Consider the following 18,784-nt stretch of genomic DNA (forward strand, 5'->3'; position numbering starts at 1 on the left):
AACTCAATTCTGACTTTTTTTCTCAGAACTGATACAAACTTCCAATTTTTTTTCTCTCACAATTGTGTAATACAAACTTGCAATTCTGACTTTTTTTAATTATGTGATACATACAATTCTGACATTCTTTCTCAAAATTGCTAATACAAACTTGCAATTCTGATGGTTTTTCTAAGAATTGCATTATACAAACTTGCAATTCTGACTTTTTTCTGAAAATTGTGATACAAAGTCACAATTCTAACGTTTTTCTCAGAATTGTGCGATACAAACTTGGAAGTCTGATGTTCTTTTTTTCACAATTGCTTGGTACGAACTCACAATTCTGACTTCTCAGAACTGATGCAATTGCGAGTTAAGTCAGAATTGTGAGATTTAAAATATCTCTTTTTGCTGTAGAAAATATCTTTTTGGTGTAGAATTGAACATTATAACTCTAGTATCTCACGATTCTGTGAAAACAAGTCAGAATTGCGAGTTTATATCTTGCAATTCTCACACCTGTAAATTTCTATCAATTCTGAGAAAGAAAATCACATTTGCAAGATGTAAACTCACAATTGCAAGAAAAAAAGTCAGAAATGTGAAATAAAAAGTCACAATTAGCATTTTTTTTTTCAGTGGTGGAAACAGGCTTCCATATAACAGTGATTTTAAGCTGTAATAATATTTCACAATATTACTGTTTATTCTGTAATTTAAATCAAATAAATGCAGCATTGGTGAGCATAAGAGAATTCTTTCAAACAATAAAAAAGAAAAATCTTACCAACCTGAAATTGTATACATTTCAGAAGATTTTGCTTTGTCATTCCAAGTTCTTTCAAACATAACAACTGCTGAAAGAAAAAAAAAAAAAAACGGAATCGTCCAACAAAATGGTGACTTTATTTCAATGTCAAAATTTAGTACATTGCACACTGCATTGTGTGCACATGACAAAACATTAAAACATTACAAATATAAATGCGATCGCAATGAAATAGCTTGTGACCTTTAAAAATAAACAATAACGCATCCATAAAAAAGTAAAACTTCAAATTCAGCCAAGCTTTGCAGAATTAGAAGACGTTAGTGTACGCAAGATAAAGCTCTAGTGAAGGCAGAAATAAATCATGAATAATTAACCTGTTCAAGAAACTGGTTCTTTGCAAATACTACCGTATATTGTTCTGTAAAAAGTTGCACCGTCATGTTAACTAGAATACACAGTAAGAAACAATGGCCAACCGCTTCAAAGAACACCATCTGCGGTTTGTTGCGATATCTTGTTGACCCTCTCAAATGGCCACCGGGGTGTTTCTGTCTGGTATCTGCTGTGGACCATCTGAAACTCCCGTTTGCAGCCATTCATATCTGTCATTAAGAGGCAGAGGAAGCAGTCAGCGGTTCCCCTCAGAGACCTGACACAATCCTGCTCAGACTCCACTAAGACCCCCAAACTCCTGCTAAATCCCCGTACGGTTACAAAACGCTCGTCACCACCTCCCAAAATTCACTGCTCTCTTCGTCTGGATGCTCGAATAGGATAAAACTCCCGCCGCCTCTCGAGAGACACAACAAACACGTTCAGAAAGCTGATTAGCACCCGACGCAGGTCTGACTTGACAGAAGCGGCACTTTGAAGGCAAAAAGTGGCTTTGGACGAGAAGGACACTTGGAAAAAATGGCTGAGTGGAGTCATTTGGAGGTTACATGATTAACGTAATACTGAAGCAGTAAAAAACCTAATTTCTGAATAAATATCAAATGGAAAGGCACATGCAGTGAGGTTCATCATCTCGGATGGTCGGATCAGCTCTTCGTGGGAATCTTCTCTACTTGTTCTTGGCCGCCAGCGGCTTGCGGCTGATCTTCTTGGATTTGTCGGCGTTCTTTTTGGGCGCCTCTGGGTTGGCCTGCATGTGTCGCCCGTAAAGACTGCAAAACACAAACAGACATTGTGTGGTCACACCTGGCCTTGCGTAGTTTCTGCAAAAGGCTTGAATACAGAGTAGCGTGGAAGAGGAGTTATATTTTTAGTGTTAACCAGCTGAAAGAGGATTAATTGAGTCCAACACACTGACGGCTCCCCCACTGGGACACTGAACTCTCTGTGCTGTCCAACACCCCTCGGCTACAGCTGTGTATGGCACAGAGAGACAATTATCCGCAACCACCCTACACACAGAGCCCAGAGAGAGAGAGAGAGAGAGAGAGAGAGAGAGGACATGTAGGGAGAGCAATTTCCAGTCCAGTGGTCCCTCTCTATTTCAGCAGCACTCAAAGGCTGGGTTCAGTGATACGAGGGAAAAGACAAAGAGAGAGAGAGAAGGAGTTAAGAAAGGGACTTCAAGTGAAAGAGAGTGACCATGTGTATTATGGAGGCAGGATTCATTGGCTCTGTATCTCAGGAGCTGCTTTGCTATACACTGTCTACACAGGCAGCGACCTGAAATTAATCAGATTCAGAATACTTTACCAAAGCAGCTACTTTCTAGGCACACTGTACTTTTGTTTGCATCAACTTGATTGGAGAAAGGGCAATAAAGTAAACATTTAATATTACATAACATTTAGCCCCTTATTAAAAAAAATAAATAAATCAGGATATAAACTCAGCAAAAAGACCATTGGCGCTCTTTTAACTAAAAGGCAGGGCTTCCAATCCTTTAATTAAATAATTAATAATTATTATAATTATTATTATAATTATGAGTAGGAAAAAGTAAAAATTATTAGATACTAAGTCATAATTATGAGATAAAAAAGTGAAAATTAAATCATAATTATGAGATAAAAAGACAAAATTATGAGATAAAAAGATAAATTAGGAAATTTATCAATTATGAGACAGGAATTATGCCACAAAAAAATCAAAATTATGTCAAAATTATGAGACAGTGAGATAAAGACACTGAGATAAAAAAGACAAAATTATGAGATTTTGTATTTTTTTATTAGATTTTGTCAATGAGGATAAAGAGACAAAATTATGAGAAGACAATTATGAAATGTGTAAATTATGAGATAGCAATTATGACATGAAAGGTAAAAATTATGTCAAAATTATGAGATAAAAACAGATAAAAAGACAAAATTACAAGGTAAAAAGTTAAATTAGGAAATGTATAAATTATGAGACAGCAATTATGCCATAAAAAGTTAAAATTATGTCAGAATTATGAGATAATGAAACAAAGACAAAATTATGAGATAAAAACAGATAAAAAGACAAAATTACGAGATAAAAACGATAAATTATTAAATGCATAAATTATGAGACAGCAATTATGCCATAAAAAGTCAAAATTATGGTGTTAAAATTATGAGATAACTATGAGATAAAGACAAAATTATGAGATAAAAAGACAAAATTACAAGAAAAAAAGACTATTATGAAATGTATAAATTATGAGACAGCAATTATGTCATAAAAAGTCAATATTATGATGTCAGAATTATGAGATAATGAAACAAAGACAAAATTATGAGATAAAAACAGATAAAAAGACAAAATTACGAGATAAAAATGATAAATTATTAAATGCATAAATTATGAGACAGCAATTATGCCATAAAAAGTCTAAATTATGGTGTTAAAATTATGAGATAACTATGAGATAAAGACAAAATTATGAGATAAAACCAGATAAAAAGACAAAATCACAAGAAAAAAGACTATTATGAAATGTATAAATTATGAGACAGCAATTATGTCATAAAAAGTCAATATTATGATGTCAGAATTATGAGATAATGAAACAAAGACAAAATTATGAGATAAAAACAGATAAAAAGACAAAATTACGAGATAAAAATGATAAATTATTAAATGCATAAATTATGAGACAGCAATTATGCCATAAAAAGTCTAAATTATGGTGTTAAAATTATGAGATAACTGAGATAAAGACAAAATTATGAGATAAAACCAGATAAAAAGACAAAATTACAAAAAGACTATTATGAAATGTATAAATTATGAGACAGCAATTATGTCATAAAAAGTCAATATTATGATGTCAGAATTATGAGATAATGAAATAAAAACAAAATTATGTGACAAAAATAATTAGATAAAATGTGCAAATTATGAGATAAAAAGCAATTATGAAATGTACAAATTATGAGATAGCAATTACAAAAAAGTCAAAATTATGAGATAAATGAGATAAAGTCAAAAGTATGAGACAAAAACAATTAGATTAAAAGAAAACTATGAGATAAAAAGCAATTATGAAATGTGTAAATTATGAGATAGCAATTATGCCATAAAAAGTCAAAATTGTGAGATATTCACAAAATCTCATAAAAAGGCAAAATTTCATAATTTTGTCTTTTTTATCTCAGTGTTTCTGAGGATAAAGAGACAATTATGGGAAAACAATTATGAAATTATGAGATTATGGCATAAAAAAGTTATGATGTCAAAATTGTTAGATAACCATGAGAAAGACACAATTATGAGATAAAAAGAATTATGAAATGTATAAATTATGGGATAGCAATTACGGCATAAAAAGTCAAAATTATTAGATAATGAGAAAGAAAATTATAAGAAAAACAGACAAAAAAAAATTATGACAATAACGTAAAGACAAAATTATTCAATTAAAATTATGATGTCAAAATTATTAAATAACAATCAGACAAAATGATGTGATAAGGACAAAATTATGAGATAAAAACAGAGACAAAATTTTGATTTTTTTTTTCTTTTTATGAGATTTTGTCAATGAGGATAAATAGACAAAATTATGAGAAGACAAATATGAAATGTATAAATTATGAGATAGCAATAAGAAAAAGACAAAATTATGAGATTGTGTAGATGTTTTTATGCCCAACATTTTTTCAGTAAACTATTCCTTAAAAATACTGTCTACGTAGACAGCTCACTAAGTGATGTTACACAGCCTTCATCTGTACAGCCATCCTGACTGCTGCTTCCATTACCTCATTAATACTTCTCCCTGATTGGATGTTGACATAGTGGCTGGTGATTGCAGAGTTAGCAGCTCTACACCTAGAATGCCTGGACCATGACTATGACATTCCCAAGTGTAATTAAAGAATACTATTTGAGGGTGAATTCTAATTGCAGTGCAGTGAAATGTCAAGCGGCAGCTCAGATTCATGACTAAAGTTCATATCAAATATTTACAAAGGACCACACACGGCCCGAGCTGAGAGAGCAGTCGTTCTCAGCCTAGCTCTCAGCGTTCAAGTTACTTTAATTACATCGTAAGAGGAAGACGTTAAATATTCTTTCTGTAAGCAGTTGCTTTATGCAAAGTGACCTACGATATACTTATAACATCTTTGACGTCAGTCGAACTGAACATATAACCTTTCAGCAACTCAGATCTTCAACCAATTTGCCACAATCCAAGAACAGAGCAAAGCAGTTCTGCAAAATGAAAAACTTTTCTCCTAATAAGTATGTATGAACTGTTTTTGTCTTCTATCTTTCTGACTTGTTTGAGCACTTCTCTCAACGAGTCAGTCATTCTCTCATTCATTCTGTCTCTTTGTATCCCTCTGAAGCACTAAGCTGCTGCTCCATCTGTGTGGTCCTGTCTGAGGTTCTTCCCTTGGGGTCTGGAGGTTCCCGTTCTTTCCCGGCTCTTCTGGAGCTGCCCAGCCAGGCGCAGAGGCAAGAACCCAGCAGGGAGGCACTACTCAAGCCTCTACGGACTCTAGGAGTACAGAAATATCAGAAACCTCCACTACAGCTTTTTATCTCACACATGCAAGGAAAAAACACATATCACGTCCAAAAAACTGCACTGTTCACAAAAATTAGCACTGACTGTGAAGTGTGTGCATGTGCTGGTTTGTAAAGCATGCCATCATATGTTTAATTCAGTGTTTTTGTGATCAAGTTATATGGAATGTGAAACTTAGAGGGTTTCACATAGCGGAAATACAGAGAGACAACTGCAAAAAAAAAAGAAAAAGACAACCATTTTAACCATCTAGACTGGTTGACAAAGGCAATACACATTAATTAACACATGGAACTAATGCTGATGTGCCAGATTTAGCCGAGGTGGCTAATTTTCATCTGCTGTCCCATAATGATGCCACTGTATTGCTTATGGTGTGGAATATATTTAGTAATAAATAAAAATTTAAGTTAGGTAAAATAATAAAATAAAGTGCAAAATGAAACGAAAAGACAAAAATAAAATACAATAACATTGAGATACTAAAAATTGAGAGATTTTTTTTGTTTAATTTTATATAAATTTTTATTTTTGAGATAACAAGACAATTTTGAAATGTATGAATTATGAGATAAAAAGAAAATTATGAAATGTCCAAATTATGAGTTAGTAATTATGGCAAACAAAAGTCAGAAGTATGATGACAAAATTATGAGATAACAATGAGATAAAGACAAAATTATGAGACAAAAACAATGAGATAAAAAGACAACATTATGATATAAAAGAAAATGATGAAATGTCAAAATTATGAGAGCAATTATGGCAAAAAAAAAAAACACAAATATGATGTCAAAATTATGAGATAACAATGAGAAAAAGACAAAATTATGAGATAAAAAGATGAAATGTCTAAATTATGAGATAAAAAGACAATTATGAAATGTCCAAATTATGAGTTAGTAATTATGGCAAACAAAAGTCAAAAGTATGATGACAAAATTATGAGATAACAATGAGATAAAGACAAAATTATGAGACAAAAACAATGAGATAAAAAGACAACATTATGATATAAAAGAAAATGATGAAATGTCAAAATTATGAGAGCAATTATGGCAAAAAAAAAAACACAAATATGATGTCAAAATTATGAGATAACAATGAGAAAAAGACAAAATTATGAGATAAAAAGATGAAATGTCTAAATTATGAGATAAAAAGACAATTATGAAATGTCCAAATTATGAGTTAGTAATTATGGCAAACAAAAGTCAAAAGTATGATGACAAAATTATGAGATAACAATGAGATAAAGACAAAATTATGAGACAAAAACAATGAGATAAAAAGACAACATTATGATATAAAAGAAAATGATGAAATGTCAAAATTATGAGAGCAATTATGGCAAAAAAAAAAAAAAAAACACAAATATGATGTCAAAATTATGAGATAACAATGAGAAAAAGACAAAATTATGAGATAAAAAGATGAAATGTCTAAATTATGAGATAAGACAATTATGAAATGTCCAAATTATGAGTTAGTAATTATGGCAAACAAAAGTCAAAAGTATGATGACAAAATTATGAGATAACAATGTGATAAAAATACAAAATTATGAGATAAAAAGAAAATTATGAAATGTCTAAATTATGAGATGGCATAAAAAGCCAAAATTAGGAGCTAAAACCATTGAGATAAAAAAAAATTAATAATGAGATAAAAGAAATGTAAAATACAAAATAATAAAATAAAAATAAGCTAAAATAAAAAAAACAACTAAAACATAATGAAATAATGCAAAAACAGAAACAATTTGAAAAAATAATCTACAATACATATAAAATTAAAAAGCACTAAATAAAATATAATAAAATTTAAGACAAAACAAAATACTATAAAAATTAAATTATTTACATAATAGAGGATCATGGGCTTCCATAAACATAAATAAATCTACATTCAAAATATGTATACCAGAAAAAAAAAGTGATGTTTCTTTTTGCCACATTAACTGACATGATGTACAGACAGGAAATGACAAGCAAAAGAATAGGATACACCAATCACACTTGTGGTGACTAAACTCTAAATATTAGGCCATGGCGCCACTTCTTAAACTTTTTCTTGTAATTATTTAATCAAGTATTTTAATGAATCATCTGTAACTGTCAGAACCAAACAAAAGGGTAATTTAAAGATCTCTTTAAAAGTGTTCACCTTCTTTATTTTCATGATATGAATACGTATGCAGAAGCCGAGAGCATGTTAGTGAGCACATGCGTCCATGTAAGAAAGCTGTGTACGTATGTATGTGCGCAGACTGCGAGCTGTTTCGGAGCTGACTGAAGGAATCAGTGTTGACAGATGCACGTAGATGTTTGCGCTGGTGTCAGGCCTAAATTAGGCTGTTTTACAGGAGGCTGATATGCGGGGGGTGTGAGCTGAATCTGAAAGCCGTTCTCTCTCTGTCAGTGTCCCGCAGACTTGACGGACCCTCTGGCAGGAAGACAACTCTGAGAGAAACTCCCACCGCAGCTAACACAATGTCCAAAGATCAACCCGTGAAGGGATCGTAATGCTGTCATCAACTGACCAAAGAGCGCGTCAGAACCCTGTCCAACAACCAAACTTATCCCTGATATCAACTACTGTCCCGAATCCTTTTTAAATAACATACTCTGATTCATGAGCAAATCGATATATTGAAAAACTGATTTGCATGTGCATAAAATCACACTAATGTAAAAAAAAAAAGTACTTTTTTTTTCAAAAACACACTTAATGTAATTTACATAAGCTAATGAAAATCTGTTACAAACAAAACATTTCTCTGGAATACTTGATTCTGATTTGTCAGCTGCAACATTCTATAGTGTAATATTTTTGTACACTGCAAAACTGCATATATATATATATATATATACACAGTCGTGGCCAAAAGTTTTGAGAATTACATAAATATTGGAAATTGGAATAGTTGCTGCTTAAGTTTTTATAAAAGCAATTTGCATATACTCCAGAATGTTATGAAGAGTCATCAGATGAATTGCATAGTCCTTCTTTGCCATGAAAATTAACTTAATCCCAAAAAAAACTTTCCGCTGCATTTCATTGCTGTCATTAAAGGACCTGCTGAGATCATTTCAGTAATCGTCTTGTTAACTCAGGTGAGAATGTTGACGAGCACAAGGCTGGAGATCATTATGTCAGGCTGATTGGGTTAGAATGGCAGACTTGACATGATAAAAGGAGGGTGATGCTTGAAATCATTGTTCTTCCATTGTTAACCATGGTGACCTGCAAAGAAACGCGTGCAGCCGTCATTGCGTTGCATAAAAATGGCTTCACAGGCAAGGATATTGTGGCTACTAAGATTGCACCTAAATCAACAATTTATAGGATCATCAAGAACTTCAAGGAAAGAGGTTCAATTCTTGTTAAGAAGGCTTCAGGGAGTCCAAGAAAGTCCAGCAAGCGCCAGGATCGTCTCCTAAAGAGGACTCAGCTGCGGGATCGAAGTGCCACCAGTGCAGAGCTTGCTCAGGAATGGCAGCAGGCAGGTGTGAGCGCATCTGAACGCACAGTGAGGCCAAGACTTTTGGAAGATGGCCTGGTGTCAAGAAGGGCAGCAAAGAAGCCACTTCTCTCCAAAAAAAAAAAAAAACATTAGGGACAAATTGATCTTCTGCAAAAAGTATGACGAATGGACTGCTGAGGACTGGGGCAAAGTCATATTCTCAGATGAAGCCTCTATCTGATTGTTTGGGGCATCTGGAAAAAGGCTCGTCCAGAGAAGAAAAGGTGAGCGCTACCATCAGTCCTGTGTCATGCCAACAGTAAAGCATCCTGAGACCATTCATGTGTAGGGTTGCTTCTCATCCAAGGGAGTGGGTTCACTCACAATTTTGCCCAAAAACACAGCCATGAATAAAGAATGGTACCAAAACACCCTCCAACAGCAACTTCTTCCAACAATCCAACAACAGTTTGGTGAAGAACAATGCATTTTCCAGCACGATGGAGCACCGTGCCATAAGGCAAAAGTGATAACTAAGTGGCTCAGGGACCAAAACGTTGAAATTTTGGGTCCATGGCCTGGAAACTCCCCAGATCTTAATCCCATTGAGAACTTGTGGTCAATCCTCAAGAGGCGGGTGGACAAACACAAGCCCACTAATTCTGACAAACTCCAAGAAGTGATTATGAAAGAATGGGTTGCTATCAGTCAGGATTTGGCCCAGAAGTTGATTGAGAGCATGCCCAGTCGAATTGCAGAGGTCCTGAAAAAGAAGGGCCAACACTGCAAATACTGACTCTTTGCATAAATGTCATGTAATTGTCGATAAAAGCCTTTGAAATGTATGAAGTGCTTGTAATTATATTTCAGTACATCACAGAAACAACTGAAACAAAGATCTAAAAGCAGTTTAGCAGCAAACTTTGTGAAAACTAATATGTGTCATTCTCAAAACTATTGACCACGACTGTATATACACTACTGTTCAAAAGTTTGGGGTCAGTAAGACTTGTAATAGTCTTTAAAGAAGTCTCTTATTCTCATCAAGGCTGCATTTATTTGATTAAGAATACAGAAAAAAACAGTAATATTAAATATTAACAGTAATATTAACAGTAATAATGTGTTTACAATATAAAATAATGTTTTTTATTTTAACATACTTTAAAATAGAATTTATTCCTGTGATGAAAAGCTGAATTTTTATCAGCTGTTGCTCCAGTCTTAAGTGTCACATGATCCTTCAGAAATCATTCTAATATGCTGATTTATTATTAGAATGATCAATATTGGATAATATCAACAGTTGTGCTGCCAAATGTTTTTTGGAACCTGTGATTTTTTTCAGGATTCTTTCAAGAATAACAAGTTTAAAAAGTACAGTGTTTACTCAAAATATAAATATTTTATAACAAATGTAAATTATTTATTATTAACTTTTAATAAACTTTTAATAACTTATTAGATCCTTGGTGAATAAAAGTATTCATTTCTTAAAAAAAAGAAACATTAAAAATGTACTGATCCCAAACTTTTGAACGGTAGTGTATATATATATAATTTCCTGTCTTTTTATATATATCAGGTAAGGAAAGGCATAAAAATATGGCATAATGTATGTTGTAAAATTATGAGAAAAACAATGAGAAAGAGACAAAATTATGAGATAAAAGACTATGAGAGCAAGTATGGCATAAAAAAAATCAAATGTATGATGTCAAAATATAAGATAACAATGAGATAAAAACAAAATTATGAGAAAAACAATCAGAAAAAGACAAAATTATGAGATAAAAAAAATAATTATGAAATGTATAAATTATGAGAAACAATTACGGTTAAACGTATGATGTCAAAATTATGAGATGATGAGATAAAGATAATTATGAGATAAAAACAATGAGATAAAAAGACAAAATTATGAGATAAAAGACAATTATGAAATGTATAAATTTTGAGATAGCAACTACGGCATAAAAAGTAAAAGTATGATTCAAAATTTTGAGATAATGAGATAAAGACAATTCTGAAATTTATAGATTATGAGATAGCAATTATGGCATAAAAAGGCAAAAGTATGATGACAAAATTATGAGATAATGAAAAAGACAATTATGAAATAAAATAATGTGATAAAAGACAAAATTATGAGATAAAGGGCAATTATGAAATGTATAAATTATGAGAGCAATTATGGCATAAAAAGTCAAAAGTATGATGTCAAAATTATGAGATAATGAGATAAAGACAATTATGAGAGAAAAACAATGTGATAAAAAGACAAACTTATGAGGATAAAAAATATTATGAAATGTATAAATTATGAGAGCAATTATGGCATAAAAAGTCAAATGTATGACATAAAAATTACAAGATAACAATGAGATAAAGACAAAATAATGAGAAAAACTATAAGAAAAATATTAAATTATGAGATAAGACAATTATGAAATGTTTAAATTATGAGAGCACTTATGGCAAGTTAAAATTATGAGATAATGAGAAAGACAATTATGAGATGAAAAATGTAATAAAATGACAAAATTATGAGATAAAAGACAATTATAGATAGCAATTATGGGACAAAAAGTCTCAAATATTATGTCAAAATTATCAGATAATGAGATAAAGACAATTATGAGATAAAAAACAATGTGATAAAAAGGCAAATTTATGAGATTTAAAAAAATAATATATATATATTAAAATGAATTTGTGTGTAAAAATATACTGCTGAAACCTGAAACAAACCAATTCACTGTCTAGTGTTACTCCTCAGCTTACAAAACATACTCAGATCTTTTAATTTGTCACAATAATGACATACTGGTATAATTAATATGACAGAGAAAGTAGGACATGAGAACAGCTTGAGCAGCTGATAGCTTGAGTATTATAACAGGTACATCAACTGGAGAACGAACATAAAGCGATTACCTGATAAATGCAGAGCTAATGTTCCAATTACACATCTTAAAAAGGGAAACTGTGATTTGACTCTTTATATGTACATATAACTGCATATCTTCAAACCTGTAGTCTGGAAATTATGGTAAAATCTTGCCCTGGTCTGTGAAACCATGTAACCACAGCAGCATTGCAGTGCTGAGCAGCTACAGAGTAAACACAAAGATTTATCCCCCATTTATCTGCTTTCCTCATCATTTACAGCCAATTAAAAGTGGACCGGGACAGCAAAATCTACAGAAGCTGCTCCCCGGCGCTGCCAGAGACGGTCTTTTTCCCTCTGAGTGCTCCAGTTCCACATGGGATAATTAATCTCAGTTACAGTCAAGAGTGTCTAACACAGCGAGGGCGGCCGGTCATAAGTGTGTGTGTCAGAGACGGTGCGTTTCAGCACAGTGGCTTTCAAAGCATGTTCAGGTGTGTCAGAGGTGAGAGGGAATGAATTAATGATAAATGTGCGGGTGACTTGTGGATCATTGATCGGTCATTGAGGTTGGAGGTAATTTGTAAATGATGCTCAAGCTGCTATTGCATTACAGGAGATCTGAGATTGCAGAGAATGAGATCAGGCAAATGAGCCTCAAACCCGTGGATTACAAAACGGCTGTGATCTAAATAGAATTATAAATCAAATATATAACATATATAACAATATAATGTGTAAAATACAGGGTGGGTGAAAAGTAACTAGGCCATATTTAGAGGCTATTGAATGTGTAGTATGAATATATAACATATATATATATATATATATATAAATATTAGTGGTGGGGCCGTTATCGGCGTTAACATGCTGCGTTAACGTGAGACTCTTATCGGGCGATAAAAAAATATTGCTGTTAATCTATTCTCAAAGTTGGGTTGGGAGCTGGGTTTGCTTCAGGGTATCCATGATATCCATGCCGTGCGTGTCTGTGTATTTAACTGCAACGCGCACTCGCGCAGCCTTTTACGTATATATGTATATGTATGTATGTGTATGTATGTATGTGTATGTATGTATGTATATGTATATATGTATATGTATATATGTATATATATGTATGTATATATATATACACACACACACACACACACACACACACACACACACACACAGTTAACATTATTGTAATATATAAAATATGTAAAAATAACAAAATTTAAAAATATGATATATTACATTGTACAAATAAAAAAATTATAAATAAATAATAAAATATATAGATAAACTGTTAAAAGCATTGTAAAATATAAAATATGTAAAAATACTACATATAACTTTCTAATATATACCTTCAGTACAGATATGATGTAAATATAAAATAATATATAATAACTACAGGGTATAATTTAATTTAAAATTGTACAAATATTATTATATATATTGTATTATTTATATAATAAATAAATTAATTATATAATAAATAATATACAGTTGAGATTATTGTAATATATAAATTATTGTTATGCATATATTATAAATATCTAAAATAATATATAATAAATACAGGGTATAATTTAATAAACAAAATAGTGTATATATAAAATATAACATACACACACAGACACAATCAGATAAGTACGTAATTTATATAATACGATAAAATAGTAACTACACATTTGAATGATATAAGATCAATTATTGTAGCAAAAGTAGGACAAATGAGTTGCAAAAATAAAACTCAGGTCTCAATCTCAAATGAACTGATGTACTAAAAAGAAACAGACTGATTAATTTAACATAAAACAGTTCAAACAAACTAAATCACTAAAACAAATCAAACTTCCCCAGTAATTTAATTAATAAATTAAATGACAGTAATTAAATAATAAACTGATTCACTCAAATGAATCAGACTTTCAGATTCTTTTCCCTATCATCTGTTAATTACTTTCCAACACTGACACTGCAAGTAAAGAGCAGAGTTATGGGAGATTTTACTTACAGAAAAGAGCAAGGGAAAGTACTTTTAAAGCATGTAGGGAGAGAAAAAGGACGAGGAAGCACATCACCGGCACACAACAGATCGTTTCTTCTACCCTTAGCTACTGTTTAACACAAAGAACCCCAGAGTGAAACTTCTTTCAGCACAAATACACAATCACTACACTCATCTCAGTATAAAACACTATCCGTGCTGACAGGCTCAACGGAAATCCATGCACCAGCTAAATGGGAGTAAATGACAATAATGAAGACGGATGGCGAACGGGCGGCAGAGCGGCTCATAACTGATCTCTCCCCTGATGCCCCCATTATCAACAAGATCTGCAGGACCGAGCGGCCCCATTACTGCACAAGACACGAGACGGCCAATCACAGCAGGCTTTACCACCACTTTTGTACCCTGTTTGTTCATGTACAGTCATGCTACACTGGATCATCTACAAGATGAATGTTTTATGAATCATTCATTGTTCGGCTGAGAGGTTACCCAGCGCCGTCTGAGTCGGGTTGAACAGTAAGCAGAAGGTTGTGCTGAGTTCGGGCTGTTAACGTGGCCTTTTATTGATAAACTCTAGCAGGAGTTCCTGTCTGTGGGCCCAAACTAATGAGGAGTGATGGAACTGCGCTCAACCTTTAAAACCTCCAGACCTAGAAATGAAGAACACAAATACAGACTAGAAAGCACAACACACAAACACAGACTGAACTAAGCTTAGAGTTAGTCACAGCACTGACTGGAACAAACGAGCTTCACTACACTTCATTGTGTTATGGCTGAATAATCAGAGATATGGACACTACCAGTCAAAAGTTTTTGAACAGTAAGATTTTGCTCTTCTGTTCACCAAGTTTGCATTTATTTGATCCAAAGTACAGCTAAAACTGTAACAGTTCTATATATTTTTACTATTTAAAATAACAGTTTTCTATTCAAATATATTTTCTAATTTAATTTATTCCTGTGATTTCAAAGCTGAAGTGTCATTACCCCAGTCACATGATCCTTCAGAAATCATCGTATTATTCTGATTTGTTGCTCAAAAACATTTATTATTAGTATTATTGTGTTGAAAACAGCTGAGTAGAATTTTTTCAGATTTCTTCGATGAATAGAAAGTTCAAAATTGCAGCATTTATCTGAAATAGAATTTCTTTGTATTTAATTTTGTAATTATAAATGTCTTTATCATCTTTTGATCAATTCAAAGCATCCTTGCTAAATAAAAGTATTCATTTTTGATTTCTGAAGAATCATGAGACACTAAAGACTCGAGCAATGATGCTAAAAATGTAGTTTTGATCACAGGAATAAACTACATTTTAAAATATATTCAAATAGAAAACAGTTATTTTAAATAGCCAAATTTTTTTTAAATTTTAGTGTTTATGCTGTACTTTGAATCAAATATACAACAAACTTGTTGTAATGTATCTGTAGGGGTGTGCGATAATGACAAAAATTATATCTTATTTTATCGTATATCATAATATATCGTACTTTTGTATTAACTCCCAAAGCTTTTGATATTCTTCATATTCTGTGTGGTGATTAGTTTGCAGGAGTAACAGAAATGCACTTTTCCAATAGGTTTAAATTAAGTTTTAGCTTTTATGGGCATTTTTATCTTTATAAGGCCAGTTTTTCTAACCTGGTTAAATATATGCATCATTTTTGTGTCAAATTCTTACATTTATATGATAAATTTAAATAGTAAGACACTGTAGGGCTGTTACCAAATAAAATCAACAAAATTTGTGTTTGCAAGAGGTGGCATTGAGTCATTCACTCAACTGATTCATTCAAATGGCTGACTGATTCCATAACAAAACACTGTTTTGTGTCACTCAGAGACGCAAAAAGGTACTTCTGTGGCTGGTACCAAATTAAATCAACAAAATTTGTGTTTGCAATGCAGAGGTGGCACAGAATCTGCATCTGAAGTGGCATTTAGATGCATTTACACAGACTGTATAATGAAAGACATGCAGTTAACCTGCAGTTGCAAATGGATAAATAAGGTTTTGATGTTTTAAAAACAAAGTTAAATAGTGATATTTTATATGATTTTTGGAGAAAAAAAAGCGAAAGTAGGCCTATACTTTAAATATTAACCTAAAATCACTGCAAATGTGAGTCATTGAGTCATTCACTCAACTGATTCATTCAAATGGCTGACTGATTCCGTAACAAAACACTGTTGTGTGTCACTCAGAGACGCAAAAAGGTACTTCTGTGGCTGGTACCAAATTAAATCAACAAAATTTGTGTTTGCAATGCAGAGGTGGCACAGAATCTGCATCCAAAATGGCATTTAGATTTACACAGACTGTTTAATGAAAGACACAAATGCAGTTAACCTGCAGTTGCAAATGGATAAGTACAGGTTTGATGTTTTAAAAACAAAGGGAGAAAAAAAAACAAAAATAGGCCTATACTATTATATAATAACCTAAAATCACTGAATATGAAGTCGTTGAGTCATTCACTCAACTAATTCATTCAAACGACTGACTGATTCCATAACAAAACACACTCAGAGACGCAAAAAGGTACTTCTGTGGCATTGTTTGAAACTGTTTTGAACATATGAGCCCAGTTTTACATATAATTTTGGGCTCCCAAACACAATACAAACAAGTCATTATGTCCAGCTGATCCAGAGACACAAGAGCGGGCACCTGCTGACTCTTTCCCCCTTTAAACTGAGGCATTATGGGAAACCTGGTGTCAGTTCTATTGCAGCCAGGCTTGGACTGAGGAAGCAGCAATGCATGAATATAATTAGAGAGAATATGGAAAGGAAAAAGTCTGTCTTTGGAAATATGCAGGGTTTAACTCACAGAAACTCACTGCATTAGTGTTCAACATATACAGCACACACTGCGACGCCACTTCCCTTGGAGTAACTTAGGGCTAAAGAAATGGTTCACGCATGAAATGAAGATCCTTGTTAACTCACAATCATGTCATTCCAAACTCAGAGAACTTTTCCAAATTCAAACTAATTGCAATTGAGATTTGGGAGCTAAGGCGGCCTGAAAGCATCTCAGTGCATAACAATTTGCAATGTGTTAGATTGATTATTATTTGGTGATTTTTAAAAAAATAGTTTTATCCGTATCCCATAAAAATTTTAATTCATTCAGTAGAAATGGATCAGGAACCTTAAAACCACCAGCTTTAGACAAAAACAAACTGTGACAAAATCAAGTGGCTTCATGGTTTGTACAGACAGTAACCCACATAATCAGTCCATCTCGAGAGTATTTCAGAGTTGATATATCTAATAAGCTTTAATCCTGTTATGCTAACAGATCTTTTACATCACATTAGTGCAGTGTGCTGTCATGTTCTCTGTTTATACTCAGAGTACTTTTTTTTGGTTTTATCTATGATAAAATGAAATATAGCTGAAATAAAATATAAATCAGATCAAAACTTATCCAAAATATTTAAATAAAATTAAAAAGTAATCAGAAGTATTAACATTAATACAACAAACCCAAATAAAAAAAAGAAATAGAAGTCTAAATATAAATATAAAAAAAAAACTAATAGTATGACAAAAGCACACAACAAAAACTACAATTCAAATGAAACCTGAAGATATAAATGTAAATGCAAAATTATGTAACAGTACATAAATAACACTACAACTACACTGATTTATATGAGAAGCAGCAATACAATACAATTAAGTCAATGTATTAAAATGTTAGTAAAACACATTGTTAATGCACTGCTCTTGTAAAAATGTGATATCCTATCCTAAACAATCTCAAAAACAGAGAAAAACTTCTAATAGTTCAATGCTCACTGTTTTCTAGTGTCATTTTGTTTAAGCTGTTAAATCGGTTATTTGTTTGTTTAAATAAATAAATAAATAAATAAATATTTATACATTAACAACAAATATGAATGAATAAAAATTAAATATAAATATTTAATAAATAAATACAATTATTTTAATAAATACAATTATTTAAACAAATATTTAAAAAATATATTAATTAATTTGTTCTCATTATTTTGGACATTACCATCAACAATAATGTAAAAATTTTCATTGACTAAGATATGCCATTATATGGCATTATACACTACCAGTCAAATTTTTTGAACTTAATGTTTTTCAAAGAAGTCTTTTCTGCTCACCAAGCCTGCATTTATACCTGACGTACAGCAAAAAAATAAAAAACATTTTTACTATTTAAAATAACGGTTACTATTTGAATATATTTTAAAATGTAATTTATTCCTGTGATTTCAAAGCTGTATTTTTAGAATTAAAAATCTTACTGTTCAAAAACTTTTGACTGGTAGTGTACCTGTGCCACTCATCACACCATTTAAATTAAATGAATGAATATAACATGTCATATTAAAAGATTTCCATCAAGAAAATTTAGTTTTTAAAATTACAAAATAAAAAGTTAAAAAAAACAGCAAATGTGACCTTTGACCCCAATGGTCACAAAGTTAGGCATCTCTGAATCTCTTTATAAAAAATAAACATGCAGTAATTCCCAGTTTGTGACCTTTCCTTCCCGCTGACTTATACGACCGGCCCGCGACTGGATAGACGTGGGACTTCCTGCATGTGTGCGTGTCAGGGTCTGTGCCGCTGGGAAGTTAATTGCGGTTGGTTTTTCAGTCAGCCCTGGACAGCTGTGAAGAGAGCTGCGGCGGTTGTACCGCGGTCAACAAGC

The 18,784-nt window shown here is 32.2% G+C and overlaps 1 protein-coding gene across 1 annotated transcript in view; it reads right to left on the reverse strand.

The window, feature by feature from the left end:
* Positions 1-869: 869 nt before the first annotated feature.
* The window catches only part of rsu1 (Ras suppressor protein 1), a 46,407-nt gene continuing 28,492 nt past the window's right edge, over positions 870-18,784 (reverse strand). Inside the window, exon 6 of the mRNA XM_073830891.1 lies at positions 870-1,920. Within this exon, the coding sequence (XP_073686992.1) occupies positions 1,818-1,920 (103 nt within the window). The 3' untranslated portion in view covers positions 870-1,817. The remainder of the gene's footprint in view (positions 1,921-18,784) is intronic.

The sequence above is a fragment of the Garra rufa genome, chromosome 24 (genome assembly GCF_049309525.1).
Source record: "Garra rufa chromosome 24, GarRuf1.0, whole genome shotgun sequence".
Classification (NCBI taxonomy): domain Eukaryota; kingdom Metazoa; phylum Chordata; class Actinopteri; order Cypriniformes; family Cyprinidae; genus Garra; species Garra rufa.